This window comes from Cnephaeus nilssonii (assembly GCF_951640355.1).
Source record: "Cnephaeus nilssonii genome assembly, chromosome: 4".
NCBI classification, from domain to species: Eukaryota; Metazoa; Chordata; class Mammalia; order Chiroptera; family Vespertilionidae; genus Cnephaeus; species Cnephaeus nilssonii.
In genome coordinates this window covers 75,732,947-75,754,535 of record NC_137075.1, presented here as the reverse complement: position 1 = coordinate 75,754,535, position 21,589 = coordinate 75,732,947, and the positions used below count along the sequence as shown (strand labels likewise).

The following is a 21,589-nucleotide window of genomic DNA, read 5'->3' as shown; positions in this document are numbered from 1 at the left end:
CTTTTTTTAAAATCTTCATATTCACTCTACTTAAAACAAAAAAAGTAGGGATGAAAAGCAGTTAAGTCTGATGGGAGTCATTTGAGGAATACCTGAGTGGATCCTGAAGCACGTTTGTGAGGTGTCTTTCATTTTTGGATTTTCGATGTTCATCTTAATAATCATCACAGCCTACTTGGCATAATTCCTGTTATCTGGTATCATAGGCTGAACTTTGAATAGAACCTGTGAATATGATAAGATATCACTCCCCTGGTTATGTTATTATATAGTCAAAGGGAGATTACCTGGGTTGGCCTGATCCAAGCCGTTGCCCCAGCTGATTGCAGAGAAGAAAGTCAAAGAAGTATGTTCCAGCTAGTCTGGAAGAAAGCAAACATCCATATATGAACTGCCAATTATGGACCACATGGCACGGAATGTGGGTAGCCTCTAGGAGCTACTAGTAAAAGCAGTCCCCGGCCAACAGGTAGCAGTCCTCAGTCCTAATGCCACAAGGAAATAAATTCTGCCAACATCAGCCCCTGTGCCCCAGATGAAAACTGCAGCCTTGGCTGAAGCTTGAGTTTTAGCCTGGTGAGACCCTGAGAAGAGAACCTAGCCGAGCATGCCCAGACTTCTAACCTGGTGAAGTTTTAAGCCACTACATTTGTGGCAATTCATTACTCAACAATAAAACTAATATGACTGGATAAGCATCTTATACCTGAATAGAATCACAGTACCTCAAAGCCTACCTACCACCTCTTCATACAAGTTTATGATCCGCTGGCATCAAATGAGTCCCTAAACATCCAGCAATTTAATTTTTTATACGGTGTTTCTCAAAGGATCATGAATCCAAATCTGAGAAACCTTGAGCTACATCATACCTTGTAAGTGAAATATTTCTCTTCTAACACACATAGTTAGCTTTACAGGCAAGATTACATACTTGAGTGCTTTTTACAGTGTAAAGGCTCATACAGCAGGAAAATCCTGCAAAATATCAAATGGAACAAGTTTAAAACAAAGTATAACTAAACCAAATGTATCACCTAAACCTTAGCTCATCATCACGGCAGGTATAAAATAATGCAAAGCTTTCTATCCTTTAATACCTACCCTAGCTCACAATTAAGAGGAATAAGAAAATTATAAGCCAGATTCTACTACAAAAATTTCTTTATAAGTTTCCCATGTCTAAAGTGGTCCATAAATTTGAAAGAATTATCACAACCATTATTATGTCCATGATATACAACTATTTATTTAGAGGAAAAAATTGAGATATACATGAGGTAAAGAAATGGAAAAGTAAGTCATAGATATTATCCCTAAGGTCTAAAATTATGTTTTTAAAGTTTAACTTAGTCTGACTCCTTTTTTAAAATAACAGCTTTATTGAGACATAATTCACATACCATAAAATTCATTCATTTAAAATGTAGAGTTTAGTGGGTCTTAGTATAGTAGTCCAACCCCCTTCCCTTATTTTCAGTTTTGCTTTCTGTGGTTTCAGTTATTGGCAGTCAACCATGGTCTGAAAATATTAAATTTCCCTAACCACTGACATCATCTGCTCCTGACATTCAACCATCAGTATGGCTCAGATGATCCAGGATTACCCAAATCAGATGATGCTCCTTCTGACAGATCCTCAGAAAGTGGCTACATCACAATGCGTAATCGTTCACCTTACTACATTCTATCACTAGGCATTTTATCATCTTCTATCATCACAAGGTGAGTACAGTATAATAAGATATATTGAGAGAGAGCCCATATTCACATAACTTTTATTACAGTATATTTTTATAATTATTCTATTTTATTATTAGTTATTGTTGTTAATTTCTTACTGTGCCAAATTTATAAGTTAAACATTATCATAGGTATGCATGTATAGCAAAAAACATTGTATATTTAGGGTTTGGTACTATCCATGGTTTCAGGCATCCTCTGGGGGACTTGAAACATATCCCCTGTGGATAAGGGGGGACAAATGTATATCCACACACCATGTAACCATTACCACAAATTTTAGAACATTTTCATTACCCTATTGCCGTGAACCAATTCCAGCATGTCATAATCACAAGAGTTTCATCAAAAGGTTGATGAAGCTTTGGGGTTCAACAAGGGCTGAGCCACTTATGTAATCATCTGTTGGAACGGCTAAAAAGCATCTCCCCCAAACCTGAATAGGATAATCTTTTGTTGCCAGACAGCTCAGGGAATCTTAATCTACATCTTATTGCCTCCTGTTGGCCAAACACCTGAACAGCTCTAGGCTATTCCCCAATCTGACAATGCTTCTGTAAACCCTACCCTTTGAAGTGTATTATCTCCACCTTGCCTTGGGACAATTTGTGTTAATAAAAAGCACTGGGTCCTGAGTCAAGGGGAAGTCTTTAGCTCCTTTAGCTGAAGCTCCTCTGACCCTCAATGCCTTTCAAAACTACCGTATTTTCCAGCGTATAAGACAACTGGGCATATAGAAGATTATCCTGGGTTAAAAAGTCGTCTTATATGCCGGAAAATACGGTATCTTTCGTCCTTGGAATTCTTATTGAATCTATGCATCAGCTCCTTTCTCCAGATTGCTGAAAACCCTTCGTAATGCTGGGACAAGAACCCTGGCATTACCCTATGAAGAAACCCTGTGTTCTTTCTTTTAATCTGTCATTCTTTCTTTATGCCATGCCATGCTAACACATCTTTCTCTAGCACTAGAAAACACTGGCCATCTGAGACTCAAAATCAGCATTTATGAAAGGAAGAAACAGAGGGTAAAAGATTTGATCTACTGTATAACAAATATTGGAAAAACTGTGATTTGGGATTGTAGAGTATTGCTTCCTATTACTAATGCTGTGACCATCCCTTTGAAAAACACAAACATGATCCAAATAAGCAAAACATGAAACTACTTGCCAGTGAAAGCAATGAATCTTTCATTGGGGATACTCTTCAATGCAATTTGTTTGTTTCAGAAGCTAACGACAGAGGATGATCTGAGCTTTATTTAAGTAAAACAAGAGTTCTATATTCGAAAGAAAAAAATCTAGGATTTTAAAACAGCATTCCGAAATGTTTACACCCAACATTTAAACATTTTTTAACATGCTAAAATTAATGAATCATGTTTTAAAATGTTGCTCTATGAGATAGTCCATAAAATGCCCAGTATAATATTTTCCCCTAAAACTTAGTCCCTTGCCTCTGCTATACTTGACAGAAATCTGGATCTGAAATTCTAAGCAAAATCTGAGTGAAAGGAGCCATTTTATTCATTTTCCACCTTTGGTAGTTATAACTCTGGGACTCTGTAGTTCTCCACGGTGGCACATGGCATAGGCTAAAGGACACTTACAGGAAACAAATCTACCTCATGTTTATGAAACCAGAGAGAAAAGTCTGGTCGGAAATTCCCTGAGTTAAACTTAGCTTTGAAATGTTTAGGTCCTTCCTATGATGTAGATTTTTCTAGAATAGAAGCTGATACTAAACTACTCTCCCACCTACTTTACCTCAAGGGCACTCAAGGTGTTGGCCATTTGTGATAGGGTGTTTTCTGCTTCCTAACCTATTGTTTAAAAGATATTGTTTATCTTTTAAACAATAGGTTAATATGCAAATTGAATCCTCTCATAGAAGCATCTTGAAAAGTAGATAACTTCCACAAGTTTTTCAGTAAAGCATGCCAAAAAATAACATAGCTTCAAGATTATTAGAAGCATTCAGTTCCACATATCAGATGTAAAGAGTAAAAGAGTAATCCTTTTCATAAATTCAAAATTCTAGAAAAGTAAAAAAACAAAAATACCCCACACATTCAAGCCACAAAGGATGCAAAATTTTTAAAAACAAAAAATTTAACCAGCCAGCCATCTGGGCCCAGCATACATTCCCAAATGCAAGATCATTTGCACTTCGTACTAGTTTTCAGTCCTAGTTAAGTATCAGAATTACCTGGGGAGCTTGAAGCCCAAACCCCAGATCTCACTGAATCCAAACCCCTAGGCATCTCTTTCTAAAATCTGCCAAAATTCTGATGTACATTTGAGATGCAGAACCAACACACAGCCTTCGGGAAGAGGCACGGATCCCTTCCGAAGTCCCATCTCTGCCTCTAATAAGGCACTCTGGTTTACCTTTTAACTCAAACTGTGCTTCCCCAAGCATTATCTTTGCATTAGTTGCTCAAGAACTGAGATTGGGTTGGTTAATTGAAACTTCACAACATTCTCCCTTTGTACACTAAAAATCTTATCAACGTTTTTCTGAGAGCAAGGCAAGTTTGAGTGTTGCCAAAGCCCAAGTTTTAAAGAGATTCTTGTTTAAGGGTGAGAAAAAAAATGGAATGTCACTCTATTAATCCTTTTCAGAGTTCTTCCCACGCTGCTGATTTAAGGCTCTTTGCTCTTTTTTTTAAGCATTTGGCCTTTGGCAATAATGACAGAGAAGACCTTTTCCTTATCCAAAGCTTCATCTTCCTTACCCACAGATAACATTACTGATCTACCAACACAGGCCATGGGCTTCAAAGTTGTTTACCCACTAGCTCTGGTGGGTTTGCCCTGACCCAGCATCAGTGTCTCACAGTCCCCTGTTGTGACCAAGGACATGTCCTTAAAATGTGGCTGGCCTCCCAGGCAGTGGTCATGGAAGAATGGAGAAGTGACCCCAAAGGGCCTAATCCACTGACCTTTACTTTGCTCTAACCAACTGCCCAAATAAATAAAAACAGCAGGGTAGCTCGGTTTCCCAGATGAATTCCAATTTATCTCTAAATATCCAAGCTTGGTCCAATGTTTAAAGTTCTCAGACCATTCCAAATCTGTCAACTGGTTCTCACTGAGGCTGATTTTGCCCCCAGGGGACATTGGGCAATGTCTAAAGACATTTTTGGTTGTTACAAATGCGGGAAAAGTTGCTATTGGCATCTAGTGGGTAGGGGCCAAAGATGATGCTAAACATCTTACAATGCACAACACAGCCCCACACAACAAAGAATTATCCAGTCTAAAATGCCAATAGGGCTGGGGTTGAGAGATCCTGGATTGGGTCATTTGCCAACCTACTGCTGGATAAATGTTTGAAGAGATTCTCATCACAACTTAATGCAGTTTAAAATAGGGATCACAAACTCAAATGCCTTCAAGGGCTAACGAGCTAAAGAAATATCACATAAATAAAGTGGCTGTGTATGAGCCACTGAGATGGGGTGAGGTCTGCAACAAACCAGAGTGAAAATGCTCACTAAAATCATTCCATTTTAAGAATAACACTGTGCTGGCCAAACAAAACATGACAGCTGGCTACATCCATCCTGGGTACCACTGATGGTCAAACTGTGGTTTAAAGAAAATTATCAATTTAAACAGAACTAGATGATCACTCAAAGACACTGTCTAGCCTCATCACATGGACCTTTCTGAGAGTCGCACTGGAGGAGGTAACTAGAAGCTATTCAATTAAGGAAAACAGACTATAGATCCAGTCTTGAGGGTTCAGCTCCAGCCAAGAACAGGGTCTCAGGTACATTGTGCTAAGAGCAGGGGCCAACTGATCTCCATTCTAGGGAAACCCAGTGGGTAGTACGCCAATGTTACACAATGCCACATAAGTGAGGTCATTTTAAGATGGTACCTTTCTCACAAAATTTTCAAATTTTCACCATGTTCCACAGATGAAGAAAGAGGCCCAGAATGTTTAAAATTGCCAATATTGCCCTGGCAGGTTTGGCATAGTGGATAAAAGTTGGCTCAGTGGATAGAGTGTTGGCCTGTGGACCGAAGGGTCCCAGATTCGATTCCGGTTAAGGGACATGCCCAGGTTGTGGGCTCGGTCCCCGATAGGGGGCGTGCAGGAGGCAGCCGATCAATGATTCTCTCATCATTGATGTTTCTATCTCCGTCTCCCCTCCTCTCTGAAATCAATAATAATATTTTAAAAAATAATAAAAGTGCCGAGTACCCAAATCTGAATCTAAAATCAACTGGCTTCTTTTTCCTCTGTGCAATTGCAAAGCAGCAACCAAAGGTGAAGGGATTTCATTCAAGGTGTCAAGCATTCCTGACTAAAAACAATCTACCAACACAAATAAGTTATATGTTAAATTTAACCCTACTTAGCATCCTCCTCTTTCCTCATCAGAAAAGTCATTAACACATTTGCCTCAAGTCAGTGTTTTACATCTCTTTCCACATAACAGAAAAATTCAAAGCTGGTTAAATATCCCCAGCCCTCCTTTCAGATCAGGCGGTAGGAGGAAAGCCAAGTCAGCAGGAACTCAAGAAGGAAGCGCCATCTGAATATCCCCACGTGTATGCATGCTTCTGCTGGAGGAATTCCTGGCCTGAAGAGACAGTATAAACAAAGGCAATCCAGAGGGAAACAAATGATAAGATAAGTGAAACCCAGTAACTCCCTCTGTCCTCCCTTCCACGTACTTCCTCCAACTTGTTCCATCAGAAAAACAATCTGAGCGCTGGAGAATTAAAATGTAAACCTTCCCCTCTCTGCTGCCACAAGCTCCCCATCCTAAGTTAGGAGGTTCAGGGGAAAGATGTGTTTCTTCGTAATGTCAGAGACCGTGGCTCCCCTTATATGGAAACTGGCAGCCTGGGGACAGCGGCTCCCTCTGCCCACAGGGAGACTAAGAGAGCCGACTGGCAGCAGTTCCATGGTCCTCCACACTCAAATTACAATCCAAGGAGTGTAGTAGGAAAAGGTGGAGTATGGAAGAAAGGAAGCCTCAGTCATAACCTCAAAAGAAACTGGGTCAAACAAAAAAGAACATATTTTTAAACCAATCTCTTAGCAGAGATTGTCGTAGGCAAGGCAGTTTCTTGCCACAGTTCCTGGGACTTCTGTAGTTGGAAGTGTCACCTACTCACAGAACATCAAGCCCCAAATGGGACATAGAGGTTTTCCAGTGCAATCCAATCTCTACTCCTAATGTTTAAAACACAAAAATATAATGACAGGCTATTCATTTAACTTTCTGAAAACACAATGAAATCTCAGCCATCAGCTTCCACTCCAGCACAATTCATCCCACACTCTGAATTACCATTGAGTGCTGAGCAAGGGGAGGTAGGGAAGGTAGGGGTATGGTGGAGAGGGGTGGGCACACCTCTAATGCAATCACAATTGCCACACACAAACAGAATAAGAAACAAACAAATGTTATTATTGTTTCTTTGGCCATCATCATTTACATCAAATAACAACTACTATTATAGGGTAACTGTACTAGTAAATGCATTTAAACAAAACCCTAAATAGTTTACCTGGGATAGCACCATAGGACATTTTCTGTATCCACAATTTCACCAACTATCAAGAGTAAAATAGTGCAAAAAGGTCCTTCAAATGGTTAAATTTGTTCATTTCATTTTCTTTAACTTTTTACAATAAGTTTTGTAATAAGTTGTCAGGATTTAGGAGGGGGCCAGGTCTAACCTTGTCACAGAACTGCAGGTCCTAAATTAAGTTGTGTTTAGACATGTCACTACTTGGTTTTACCAAATCTCTATGAAACATACAAATTTATGCCTAGACACATATGAACAACCTGACTCACTCGGTGAATGATGGTGATCACCATCCCTCCCTCTTCTAAGGTGCATATCTGCAGAAGCTTTATGAAAGAATAGTGAAGCCCACAAGTGGCACTGAAACACACTAATGACTTCAGTCACACCCCCAAGAAATAGAAAAGCAAGGTTTATGGGACTTTGACAGTTTTAGGAAATGTCCCCTAGTCCTGACCCAGTCCTGATACCTGTCAGAGCATATAGTTCCTTGGCAAACTGCAACTTATGGGGTCTGAAAAAATTAAGACCCCTACACACATCAGTTCAGTTTATAACATGGCACCATCTTTTGCCCCTAGTGCTAATGGCTATGCACTGATATATCCAGTGTACTATCTACTCTCCTCTGTAGCCAAGAGAATGATGAGTTAAAAAAAAAAAAAAAAGTTGACTAGGATTACAGGTGCAGTTTGTGGCTCCAAAACAAGTCAAACTAACCCATGCCCTTGACCTGGTTTGTACGTCACTAACAAACTGAGCTTAGCCAACAAGCCAGAATATTAGAACCCATCTCAAAAACAAAAGATGGACATCTGTATTGCCCACACAATGGCCAATGCTCAGATGTGGGCTATCTACTTTTGGAAGTCTAAATTCAGAAAGTCCATCAGATGGGCAACATTTGCCAAACTCACAGATTTTTTTTTTTAGAAATGAAAAGGACAAAGACCCATTTAATAGGTGACCCTAATTGTGTACCTGGGAGAAACACAAGTAACCTTCAACTCTAATTCTGGTGCAATATATAGAACAGAATGAGCTCAGGTTGTTACTAAAGGTGAATGACATACTTAAAAAGTGTAACAAGATGAATGAAAAAATAAAAAGTTTCTGAAATCAATGTCTGGTGAATGAATATTATGTTTGAGTAGCCTAAATGACTAACAAATCTTTTGTTTTTATTGTCCTTCCCTTGCAATATGCTGTTAGGGCATAATTTTCCTATTATTTCCCTGAATGACACAGTTCATGTTTTAGTAAATTGTCTTCATTAATTATTGTCAAAGTGGCACAATATTCAGTTTTAAGCCAAAAGGAAAAGATCTATTGTAAGTCAGGAAATCGCACCAACTACACTGGAACTTGAACTTGCTTCCCTAGTTTTCCACACTAAATTCACAATAGTGACTGTGAATTAAAAGAATTGCAATTGTATATTTGGCACCAAATCTGTTCCACTGTGAAAATAAATAAAAGTCTTTCTTCTAAGGTGGAAAAAAACAGTTTAATATCTAAGAATACCCAATATTGGGTTACATGTTTGACTACTGCTAGAGTTTTCATTATTTTCTTTTCAAAAAAGCTTTTACAATGTACATTAAAAGACAACAGGGAAGAGGGAAGCTAAGAAGTTATGGAAGTCTTAACTCTCCAGGCAGGCTCTGTGGGCCTGTTCTGGATAAGGGATTCAGATAAGGGATTCAGCCTACTGAGAGGTTATCTCAGTTAATAAAGAGGGACTAGACTGGGAAGGCTCCAAATAGATTTGAAATATAAGAGTATTTCCTTTTTAAAATAATTTGCCTATCATTCACATAGCAAACAGAAAGGAGTTCAAAAGTTTTATCACTCAAATAAACAAATGCACCATTTTTAATTTCATGCAACATTTCCAGAAAAATCAGACTATAAAATACCGTTAAGTATCTTACCCTCAATCAACCCAGCATTTATTGACCTAGCACTACCAGTATGTTAGAATTAAGAGGTGTAAAGGATGTTGTGGTTCCCCCAACTGGATTGAGAGAAAAGAATATAATATGTAGGAAAACTAAAAGCAAGATAAAAGTGTAGGATGTAAAGAACTAGACTGCCTGGTCTAGTTCTGGGTCCCTAACCTGATCTGCTACTTATGCCAGTTGTGTGACTTGAGCTAGGCAATTCCTTAACTTCTTCATGTCTCAGTTGCCTCACCTGTAAAATGGTGATAATAGTACCTACTTCACAGAGTAGTTGTGAGGAACCAATGGTTAAGCTCGTGTCAAGTATTAGGAAGAGCTTGGCACAAGGTAAGCACCTCATATACCTGGACTATTAGTTACACATTAGCTGTAAATGTTAAGTTGTGTGGTCAGGCTACGGGCTCTGGGAAGAAAGGAGCAGAGGTGGGTGGCGAAAGCTGAAGGACAGTCAGGGAAGGCTTCCTGGAAGCTGTGGCACTCCAGCTAGATCTGAAAGCACAGGTAGAATTTAGACACTCAGAAGAGTGCACATTCCAGGTGAGGGAAGCCATTACTGCAGATGTTCAGACAGAGGAAAAACCAGGCGTGCTTAATTATCAGCAAGGAAAATAAGCTCATCAGAGTTGCTGAGGATGAATTTGGTAACAGTTTAATGGGGGGAAGGGAGTTCTGTATGCTTGTTGCTATGCTCCTAGGATTTCCCATTTAAATCGTTTTTAGACATGTGTAATATGCAAACACTGAAATGCTCAGTTCTCTTTTCCTGGAACAGTGGAAAGGATGCCAGAAAATAAAAAGGTAAACACTTTTTTTTTTTGCTGCAGAAATAGTCTGCTAGAGTGGAATGTAGGTCACCAAAATCAACTTGCATCTCATCATTTGTTTCTCTTTCAGTGGGGGTACTAAGTGGAGGCTTGGAGGAATCTGGGGTTGGGGGACAAAGATAATCTTCAATTCTAATCTCTATCAGCAGCTCTAGGCCGCTCTAAACACAATCCACATAAAAAGGCAGTACACTACCTAGCCGGTTAGCTCAGTGATTAGAGCGTCACACACACTGAAGGGCTGAAGATTCAATTCGGGTCAAGGGCATGTACCTGGGTTGCAGGCTCCACCCCCAGCACCAGTGGGGGGAGTTCAGGAGGCAACCAATCAATGTGCCTCTTTCACATCATGATTCTGCCTCTCCCCCTCCCTTCCACTCTCTCTAAAAAAAAAAAAAAAAAAAAAAAAATCAACGGAAAAAATATCCTGGGGTGAGGAGCAACAAAAAAACAAACAAACAACAACAACAACAAAAGACAGTACACCTGCTAAATGACTGCAACTTCAAGAAAAGGGTAAAGGAGGCCAAATATATTGTGACGGAAGATGATTTGACTTCGGGTAGACAATGCAATATACAGGTCATGTATCATAGAAATATACACTTGAAACCTATATGACCCCATTGATCAGTGTCACCTCAATAAATTTAAATAAACAAACTAATTAATTGAGAAGTTTCCTCAACCCCGGCCTATCCCACCCCACCCTGCCAACATACAGAAACTGCCCTCCTTACCTACTTCTTTTTTTTTTTACATGCAATAAACATTAATATTTCAAGAAAAACTATTTTAAGTATAATAATGTTACATGCAATAATCCAGTCTCTATGCGGTCTCCACTTTCAGTCCTCGGTTGTCAGGGTTCTCTCCTGCGAGTTTTCTGTTAATTATTCAGAAAGTTTTTCTCATGTCTTTCTTTTTATTAATATTATGTCATATATGGCAAAACATCAGGCATAATCATATTCATCTTCTGAAGCCATCCTTACCTATTTCTTAAATGTTACTTGTGCTATCAGTTCCCTCTAAATTGAGTTCTTGGGAAAACCACTAAGAACTGATGCTATGAGTGTTTTAAATATATATTTATTTAGAAGTTCTCCTTCAATACCAAGTTTGAAATTGTAATGTCTAAATAAGTGACAGTAGTCCACATTCCTTATTTAAAGAAAAATCGCAAACAAAATAGAATTTTCGTTTTGCCTGGTGCCCCCTCTAGAGATTAAACAAGGTGGCTAACATAACTTGACAAAACTGCTTTGTTTCCTGCAATATAAGGGATAGACTTTAACACTTAGAAATGCCCAGAGCATGATATGAAGCTAGGAGGGCCCCACGGAAGTTACAAGCTCTTGTGATTATTTCCTGAACCAAGCACCTAAGGTTCTCAGTGGTACCTTTTTTGTTGGAAAAGCTTGTTTCCCTGATCCAATAGCTGTAACTTTTTAAGGGATTTCACAGAAGAACTCAAGATTCTCAAGCCAAAGCCACTCTTAATACCATCCCCCAAATATTTACAAAATAAAACACTCTCAATCTTAAGTATATTTTGTTGGTAAACACTTTATTTGTTCTGACGACTATACTACCAACAACAAAAGCAGCCTTTTAAACAAAGTAGCTCAAATAAAACCACACACAGATACAACACACACATTCTTAACACCCAGAGCGTGTCCACAAAGCAGGAAAGCCAGGATTCAAATTCCTTGGCACCTACTCACTGAGCTCCTGTAGGCACCACCCAAGGACATGACCCACCACACCCTCTTCACTATCACACCTCCTCACTAATTTATACTTCTGAAAACCCACAGAACCTGACTTACCAGATGGTAACAGAATGTTACAAATATTGGACAAATGGCTCCCACCCTATTCCTCTATCAGGTCAGCCAGCTGATCCTGTTTATGGAACAACTCCATCCCAGATGAGAGCGCTATTGTCTAGCTTTTCTACCCAAAGGTGCCCCAGGAGCCATTGGTGGCCGGGCAAAAGCCTCTAGTTATCTTTGTCTTGGTCGCTCTCCCTGTTCTCCTGTCATACACCTCCCGAGAAAGTTATCTGGGCCAAGGATAATACAATGGAGAGAAATCTAGAAATGTCTGGTCTGGAGTAATAAGAATTGTATTAAGAATTATAGGGGACCCTGGCCAGGTAGCTCAGTTGGTTAGAGCATCATCCCAATACACCAAGATTTCAGGATCAATCCCCAGTCAGGGTACATACAAGAAGCGACCAATGAATGCATAACTAGGTGGAACAACAAAATCAATGTTCCTCTCTCTCTCTAAAAATCAATAAGTTAAAAAAAAAAAATTAGGGGTGGGTGTTGGGGGGGGTGGGAACCTCTGTGGGTGAATGTATTCCAAAAGCCAATAATCGCAAAATATGTATATTTCAAACACATGAAAGTCACATGCTACACAGGAATTATGGCTTATGCCGAGATGCAACTGCTTGACAGAAAGCTATGAGGAATATTACAGTTGATGACAGAACTGTGAGTGGAAAGGATACAGATATTGGATCTCTACTCATGGCTCAACTACTTAATATTGATTCTGCAAATATTTATTAAGTACCTACGTGGACAAGCACTGATTTAAATGCTGGAGAGACAGGGATAGACAAGACACAGACCCTGCTCTCAAAGACCTTAGAAGAGTGAGGAAAATACCCATACCTTGGAATTGGTGTCAGAATTATAGAGAGGCATAAAGTAAACAGATAATCAAAAAAATTTTTTGTTTCAGTCAATGATAATCTAGGGCAAAAATAAAGAGTAAGTGATAACTGATCCCATTTCCCCATGAGAAAGGATCTACATACCTAAAATGAGTTGATGAATGTCAATCACCTAGCACATAGCATCCCCAAGCATTCACCTGCACACAAATGCACATGCATAGACTCTCACAGACACACACTCCCCACCCCCCACCCCCTTAACAGCAATATCGGGATAATACACCTTGGTATAAAATGAAAGCAGAAGGGAAACAAAATATTGTGTAATCAATTACACTTAATGAAATCAAGTTGCAAATAACTGCATTCAAAAAAGGCAAAACCTAAATAATTAATTTGAACATAAAAGAACAAATAGAAGCCAAGATACTTAACAGTATTAGAAATAATATAAATAGTGCCCTAGCAGGTTTGGCTCAGTGGATAGAGCATTGGCCTGTGGACCAAAGGTTCCCGGGTTTGATTCTGCTCAAGGGCATGTACCTTGGTTGCAGGCTCCTCCCTGACCCAAGCCCTGGTTGGGGCTTGTGCAGGAGGCAACCAATCAATGTTTCTCTCACATCAATGTTTCTCTCTGTCTTTCCCTCTCTCTTCCCCTCTCCCTAAAAATATCAATGGAAAAATATATCCTTGTGTGAGAATTAACAAAAAATAAATAAAACAATATAAATAGTAAAATAGCTGCCTTGCGCACTTTGAAGGCTTGCCATGTATAGCCAGGTTATTTTGCCATCCAAGTGACACTTATTAGGTAGAGATATTAACCCAAATGCCACAGTAGTAGAAGCTTGGATTAAACATTCATCTCCATATTTCTTTAAGAAAAATAAACATTCATCTCCATATTTCTTTAAGACAATGACCAAGTCCTTAGAGTCACGGGATTTTATACCTAGAATCAACTTTAAGAAACCTTCTGTACCCTTCTCTCCACATCACTCATGACTGAGGTCCCCAGAGGTAAAGGGTTAACCCCAGAGTGGGTAGCCAGTAATGAGAGAGCCAGGTAGGTCCCAGGGCAGGCTTCCTAGATCCCAGGCCAGCATGCTTCACTTTCAAGTGCCTGCATCAACTAGGCAGGCTTTTAGATTTTATCAGAACCACAAGGGATGGCAGTGACTTCCAGAATTCAATTTCAGTTAACACTTGTCCATAAAAGCTTCCAGTCAAACTGAGGACCTTTACTGGTGGCCAGAGAGCTCCCACATTGGGAAGGCTACCTCCAACGCTGTAATTCACGGTACTAGGCAAAAGAAGTAGCTAGCCTGAAAGGGAGAAGATCTTTCCATTGAAATTTTCAGAATTTGCCTCAGGAAAAAGGCTCCAAACAATTATTTCTGGGGAGGGAAGTGGAGAGGAGAGGAATGGGCAATCTGAGAGGCAAAGTGGCTAAGAACTGTGTCCAAGCTATTTACGCGAAAATGGAGAGAGCCCAGGGCTGTGAAACGGGTAAAGAGGAGAGAGCAGCTGGGCCCAGGGCGAGCATTTGACCACACTCACTGGCCACTCCCTCCCAGCTGCCCGCAGAGCCACATCGAATTGAAACAGCAGTGAGAGCAGTTAAGATTCCGACAGCAGGAGTCGCCATGGCAACGGGATTCATCTTGCAGACAAACTCCGCTTCAATTCACTAGGTCCTTCTGGAGCCTCAAGAAACTACCAGCTTCACGATAGTACAACGGTCACGGGTGGCGTTTGCTCTTGATGTTCACCTGGTGGTGATGGGGGGCCACATGGGCGGGGTTGGGGAGAGTGGGACGCGGATATCTATTCCTGGGCCCAGAACTCCCAGCCTCAGGCTGTGAGCAGCTTGAGAACAGAGCCCTTAGCAGGGTTTGATCCACGAGAGAGGAAAGGGAAGAATTAAGGGTGCTAGGAACCGCAAAGGAAATCCAGGGGATGTTACAGGGTTCCCGGGCCTCGCGCACGTCTTCGATCAGAAGGCAAGCGGATCACAAGCAGTAGAATTTTCGGCACCGGTTGGGAAAAGCCGTTTACCGAGCCCTCCTCCCCCACAGAGAGCCTTATCATTTGATTATTCGACACCCCCCAACGCTTTGCCACCTCCCGCCCAGGGCTCCGGGCAGACGCTTCACCCCAGTCCAGGTGCTCTTTGTGGAGGGAGCAATCGGTGCAGAGGGGGGGACCGAGATGCGCCCTCCTCGGAGGACCGGGGGGCGGGAGCGCTCCGCGGAGCTTGGATCCGAGTCCGCAGGCGGCAGCCTCCCCTCGCCGCTGTCCGCCAACACCCCTCGCCGACACCGCAGCGCGGGTTTCCCCTCCTCTCGTTTGAAACCTTTAGCTTTCGACTTTGCCTGAATTACAGTTATCCATCCCTTTCACAGAAGTGAAGGTGCCAGGGGTGGCGGGGGCTCCGCTCGGCGTCCCTCCTTCCCTGTGGCCACCTCCCATTCCACCTCAGGATTCTCCCTCTAGGAGCCTCCCGGCCAGCAGCTCCCGACAGCGGCAGTGCCCGCAGCCAAGGCCACGACCCCCGGAACCCCAGCCTCCCCCCCGGTGGCTGCAGGAAGACGGCTGTACCTGGTACCCTGCCGGCTCTCTAGGCATCCGAGCGCCTCTGAAAGAAAGGAGGGAGGGACCCTCATCTTCTGGGGCGCCTTCCTCTGGGCTCGCCTCTTTTTGCGCCGTGCTTGCAGCCATTTTCCCAAATCCAGCTTGGCAGCCGGGAGCTATCTAGGTCCTGTTCCCACCCAGACCCAACCTGAAGGACGGGTTTAATATTTACCTACTGGTCCGGGAGCTCGGGGGAGGCAGCCGGAGGGTGCGCCGCGAAGCCAGCGCCCGACCCGAAGAAGGGCGCCCACCCCCACGCCACCGCGCAGTGCCACTTAATGAATGAATGCGGCGGGCGAGGCGGCACGTCCCCCCTTACCTGAGCGGCCCCTGCATGCTGGAAAGGCGGCTCTGCGCTCCGGGTACAATGGGATCCGGTTAAACAGTTTCCTTCACAGCCGCTCGTAGGTTACCAACTCGCAGGTGACATCACTCTCTCCTCCGCTGATAGGATACAATGTGGCGCCCACTGCGCATGGACTTCCCTTTCGGCCCCATAACCTCCTGGGAGTTGTAGTCCAAATCTCCCGAGAAGTACCTAGGTAGCTATGCTACTTGGGGTTAGCAGAACTACACTTCCCGACGCATTCCTCGGCCTCTCTGTCTCCGCCCCCTAGTTCCGCCCCCAGAGGGGCCCGCCCCCTCCCCGCCCTCCAGCCCTGCAGTGGTAGCGGTGGTCCTGCAGAAGCTAAATTGTGGACAGCACGGGCGGGGGGCATCCTGCGGTCGTGCTCTTTGACTTGACCTCCACTGGGCCGGTGGGAGCTCTGAGGGCCCCAAATGCTCCGGGCTAGTGCGCTATCGGCCAGGCAGCTCTGACCAACCCTGCCCAGCTGGAAACAGAAGATTAAGTCTTTCACTGCCTTTTCTTCGCGTAGCAACTAATTAATAGACGCATGGGTTTCTGGGTTAAATGCAGTCCTGGAATTCCCCCACGTCCCCGAGGATGAGGCGAAGCCCACCCCGAAGGAGAGAAAAAAATCCCCGCGTGCCCCCACTTGGTACAATTTATCTTTCTGTCTTCTCTTTCCTTCTCCCATTTAACGGAGTTCGCGGGGAACAGCTTAGTTGGCTGAGCTGACAGAATAACGGAGGTTGTCACTAATAAAAATGCAGTGTAATAGTCAAGACAGTCGCCGCAACCCTCCCTCAGGGAGCCTGCTGCTGCTGCTGCTGCAGAGATAATGCTATCGCGCAGACATGCTTTTGTTCTTCCCTGCAGCAGACTTCCCGCTCTGGTGGCTTTCAACTCCCAGGAAGACATCTTTTTCTAAAAGTTTTAATAAATGACATATAAGCGTACACACTTACTTTTAAATCATTAACACTGTACCCCCATTTTCCATACTTTTAGCTTCAAATATTTTTAAATGATCTAAAGCAAACAACATGCTGTTCAAGAATTGCCCTGATCTTAATATACCTAAATGTTAAAGGTGTGTATCAGAATTCTGAACCTTCAGGGAGATATTATTTTTAATATGTAAAATATTTCCGTGGCATTTTTCATTCAATGAATGCCAAATATGAATATATATATATATATATAGAGATAACATTGAGAGCAATCGCAAGGTGTCTTTTTAAATGGAAAAACAAACACCCCAATGCATCTACTTATTTCAGTTGTAAAAATAGAGTACGTTACAACCACATTTGATGTTGAAATCACATATATGGATCAGCTTACACCCCATTTCCACTAGCAAAATCTCTAGAATACTGTATGTCTTGTGAAGTTCACAATTATTATTTTAAACTCTCCACCTAATTTTGGTGGAAATCACTTGTTATCTCATTTCATTGTGCAACAAAACTTGGGTTCAAGAGAAAAATATTCATGAAACTAGCTGCGATCTCAGAGGAGAGGAAAATGCTTTGTTCTGCCGAGAGAGGTGTTTTAGTGCTGAGTTCTGGTTTTCTTTTAACAAGCCTATTGCTTATGTACCAGACACATTTTTCTCCACTGAAGGAAGATAACTTTGAATGTTGCTCTCCTGTTCTGAACTATTCTGTCCATTCCAAATATTGTCTTAAATGGAATGCAGACAATACAAATGTTCCACTAGCCATCAGATCAAGAGTACAATCAGTGATATTCTAGCTAATGGGTTGGCTCAGTAGGCTTAATGTATTGCAGTTCATTGTGGAAAAATATTCAGAAAGAAACTTGACCTGGGATGATTCTAAAAGCTCTCCCAGTTTTATAACTGTGTAAAACTTTTAGATGGAAATATAATCAGTGAGCCTGGAATTTACTTAGATCGGATGTAGAGATTCTCCATAAGGCAGGGTTTATCCTTATAGATAAAAGTATATAAATGAAACACACTGAGGGGTAACTTTATAGAACAAAATCACCTTACAGCAAGTTATCTTGGGTTTTCAGCAGTGAATGAGAGAATGGAGTCTGCCTAGAAAAAATAATCTACTCTTTATAGCAATAGGGATGTGCTGTGTTACATATATAAAGGTAATCGTGCACAATAGAGTATAAGCACAGGAATGTGGGGCTGTGCATGTGTGAGCTCTACTTCCTATGAAATAGATATAAATATAGATAATAAATAACAAAAGCAAGACATTGTGTTTGGAAGCATTTTGCTGTAAGTGTAATGGATTTAAACTGATCCCTGCATACTGTTTCACCAGTAGCCAGGGGAAACAAAGATGGCTCTTCCGCATCAGAAATGCAGTCTGAGGACCTGAGACCAGAAGCTTAACTCCTATGGAGAGAGAAGGGATCTTTCTCTTCTCCTCTCTCCTCTCTACAGCCCCGCTGGGTCGCTCCGTGGTTGAGCATCGACCTATGAACCAAGAGGTCATGGTTCGATTCCTGGTCAGGACACATGCAGCTGATCAGTGATTCTTTCTCATTATAGATGTTTCTATCTATCTCTCCCTCTTCCTTCCTCTCTGAAATCAATAAAAATGTATTAAAAAAATACCCACTCTGTTAATTTATATTCCCAGTCAATGGGTTTCTTTACTTTTTTCTTCTCTTTTTAAACAACTGCTGCTATTCTAAAATATCTTTTGAAAGGCCTTGTCTTGTCCCACAATCATTGCCTACTTATTAGGAAGCTGTGGGACCACTGAAAACAGATTTAATTGACCTTTTAGAAGCAGAGGGAACGGGAAGGGGCAGGGAAAGGGGAAGACACAGGGTATTTTGCTGATCTTTCAAAGTAATCTCTTAGTTCTGGCTACAAGGTTTTACTCTAGATGTTGGGTTTTAGATAAGAGGGGAAATGAGATAGGAACAGAGAAAGAATTTTAAGTTTGTAGCCTTGCATGTGTTTTCACACAATAGCTTGGTGTTTTGCAACAATTGAGGTTGTGTGCTGAGCCCAGGTTTGGGATCATGCGTTTGCCCCTTTTGTGCAATGTGACACTGCGTGTTTGGGTGGCTTCTTCTCTCTGAGCCTTGGTTTCCTTATTTAAAGAATGGGGCTGCCCTAGCCGGTTTGGCTCAGTGGATAGAGCATAGGCCTGCGGACTAAAGGGTCCCAAGTCTGATTCCGGTTAAGGTCACATGCCTGGTTTGTGGGCTCAATCCCCAGTGCTGGGCGTGAAGGAGGCAGCCAATCCATGATTCTCTCTCATCATTGATGTTTCTTTCTCTCCCTCTCCCTTCCTCTCTGAAATCAATAAAAGTATTTTTTTTAAAAAGAATGGGGCTAATAAGAAAACCTACTTCACAAGGTTTGTGAGGATTAAATTAGATGAGACAAATTGAAAGGAACTATACAAATGCTAGTTGTTGTTATCATTTGTAATGTTCCCCTGGAGATTATCTCAGAAATGTCCACCCTAATTATGGAACAAGTTAATAAAAACACATTTGAATTTAAAAAAAAATCTTATTCTTGCTTTGGCCAGTGTGGCTCAGTTGGTTGAGGGTGGCTCCATGCACCAAAAGATGGCTGGTTGGATTCCCGGTCAGGGCACATACCTGGTCATGGTGTGTACGGGAGGCAACTGATCAATGTTTCTGTCTCGCATCAATGTTTCTCTCTTTCTCTCCCTCTCCCTTCCTCTCTCTCTAAAATCAATAACATGTGTTTTGTTTTTTAAATCTCATTCTTAACAGGAAACTGAGAAATTATACATGTGTGCATATTATCTCACTAACTTGTAAGTAGGCAAAATATACTTTGAAGAACAAATGAGAAATCCAAATTGAACAGTGCTGGTTCTTGGCTAGTTTTCAGATCACACTTTGTCCTTCCGCAGTGCCCCAAGTTGTCCTCAGTATCACAAGCCATCTTTCCCAAGCTTCCCCGCACAGAGAAGACTGCTGGGAGATTGGAGGCAGGAGAAAGGGGGAAGCCAGGGTATTTCTCCACCTCCGCCGAGTTGCACTGGGTGAAGTTTCTGGCAGCCTGAGCAGCATTTCCTCTGTTGGGCTAGTCTGTTGTGGTCCCAGCTTCTTCCAGATTGCCCCAGCTTCTGTTCTCCCTTTGTCCCTCCAGCCTAAGCGTGGTGATAGCTTCCTGTTGTGACTAATCTTTCATTGTCTGTTTGTCTTAGGCCTCCTAAGACAATTCCCTGTACTATATTATAACTGTCTTAGATATTTAGAATGGTTTTGTTTTTGTGGTGGAACACTTAACTGATATACCCTTGTCTCAGTTCAGGTTCTTTTAGGGGCAGACTACAGAACCTTTCTACGGCCAGTTTATGCAAAATAAAAAAGTATTAGGATTTATTCAAAGACTTGAACAATTAAGGCGCCACTTAAGAACAAGACCAGCTCAGCTGGCATGGCTCAGTGGTAGAGCATCAACCTATGAACCAGGAGGTCATAGTTGGACTCCTGGTCAGGGTGCGTGCCCAGGTAGTGGGCTCAGTCCCCAGTGTGAGGCGTACAGGAGGCAGCTGATCAATGATTCTCATCATTGATGTTTCTGTTTCTCTCTCCCTCTCCTTTCCCCTCTGAAATCAATAAAAATATATTTAAAAAAAACAAAAACAAGACCAGCTCTGTGAACCTAAACAGTGATGGTTTGGGGACCTTCTCTCCAGAGCATTGTTCTAATAGCCCTCAGTCTCTGTATCTCTTTATTCCAAATTTCAAATTCCTGAGAGAAGCTGATTGCCACATCTTAAAGAAACTATCTCTGCCTTAATTATCTACAGCAGTGGTTCTCAAAGTGTGGGTTCAGACCAGTAACATCAATATCACCTGAGAGCTTGTGAGAAATGCAAATGCTTGAGCCCCACCCGTAGACCTGCTGGAAAAAACTTTAGGGTTGGGTCCCACATCTGTGTTTTAACAAGTCCTCCAGCCCATTCTGGCACATGAAAGTTTTCAAACCACTCATCCATAGCAACGATTACAAGATTGTGTGGCTCCGATATGATCCTCAGGACCTGTCCCATTGTGGGAGTCTTCCCAGAGAGGAAAAAGTTGTGAACTTGGCAGCCATCCCCAAGAGGTGTCTGGTAAAGCTGGTAAATCTGTCAGCATCTTAACAATAAAATTTGGTTCTTCTTGAGGGAGAGGGCTTTGGAGCATTCTGAGCTAACAAATCAATGTGTAGACACATAAATTCTAAAGCAATAGGGCGACTGATTAGGAAATAAAGAAGGATCTAAAAACTTAAGGTAGCAACCTAAAACTTCTCAAGAATAATAGAAACAGAAGATGCAGAATGCTTCCTGAATTATGTGGAAGCCCTGAGGCCAACTCTTTCTGGTTTTGAAGACTGAAGTCTTGCCTCCAGATACACAGTCCTGCTACTCTTGACCAGGAAGTCTCAGATGAAGACTCTACTGACCTTCCATGGGTAAAAAAATCCCTAGCCATCCATGTTACATGAACCATCCCACGTGAGCTTTCAAAATATTCCCTACTGAGTGTGTCACGCAATTTTAATTTCCTTTTTCTCTTTAAACATCAAATTTCTCTATGGGCTCTTTTACCCTAAAATGGGCAATCCACGTGTGGCAAAACCTTGTCTACAAGTAAAAAATGGGCTGGGTGTTCTGTGGAGAGAAAGTATTCTGTTGACTTTCTCTGTAACTTTCCTCTTGGGAATTACCCTGGCAGATATATTCTCCCTTGTAGCTGAAATATTACAGCGCGTGGGATTTATGTGAGAGCCTTGTTTCACAGCAGGTTGTGTTAGCACTTAGACACTGGATTTGCAGATTAGGGAC

At 41.9% G+C, this 21,589-nt stretch overlaps 1 protein-coding gene across 7 annotated transcripts in view; it reads right to left on the bottom strand.

The window, feature by feature from the left end:
* DAAM1 (dishevelled associated activator of morphogenesis 1) overlaps positions 1-15,881 on the bottom strand; it is a 159,814-nt gene extending 143,933 nt beyond the window's left edge. The window contains exons 1-2 of one of the 7 annotated variants that reach the window (XM_079769875.1): positions 15,744-15,817; positions 288-362 (exon numbers count right to left, since the gene is read on the bottom strand). Coding sequence is in view for 1 of the 7 variants with exons in the window: in XM_079769869.1 (XP_079625995.1) it covers positions 15,392-15,511 (120 nt within the window). In the remaining 6 variants the exon portion in view is untranslated. The other 6 variants (XM_079769871.1, XM_079769870.1, XM_079769874.1 and 3 more) reach the window with 6 other exon arrangements.
* Between the last annotated feature and the right edge of the window lie 5,708 nt (positions 15,882-21,589).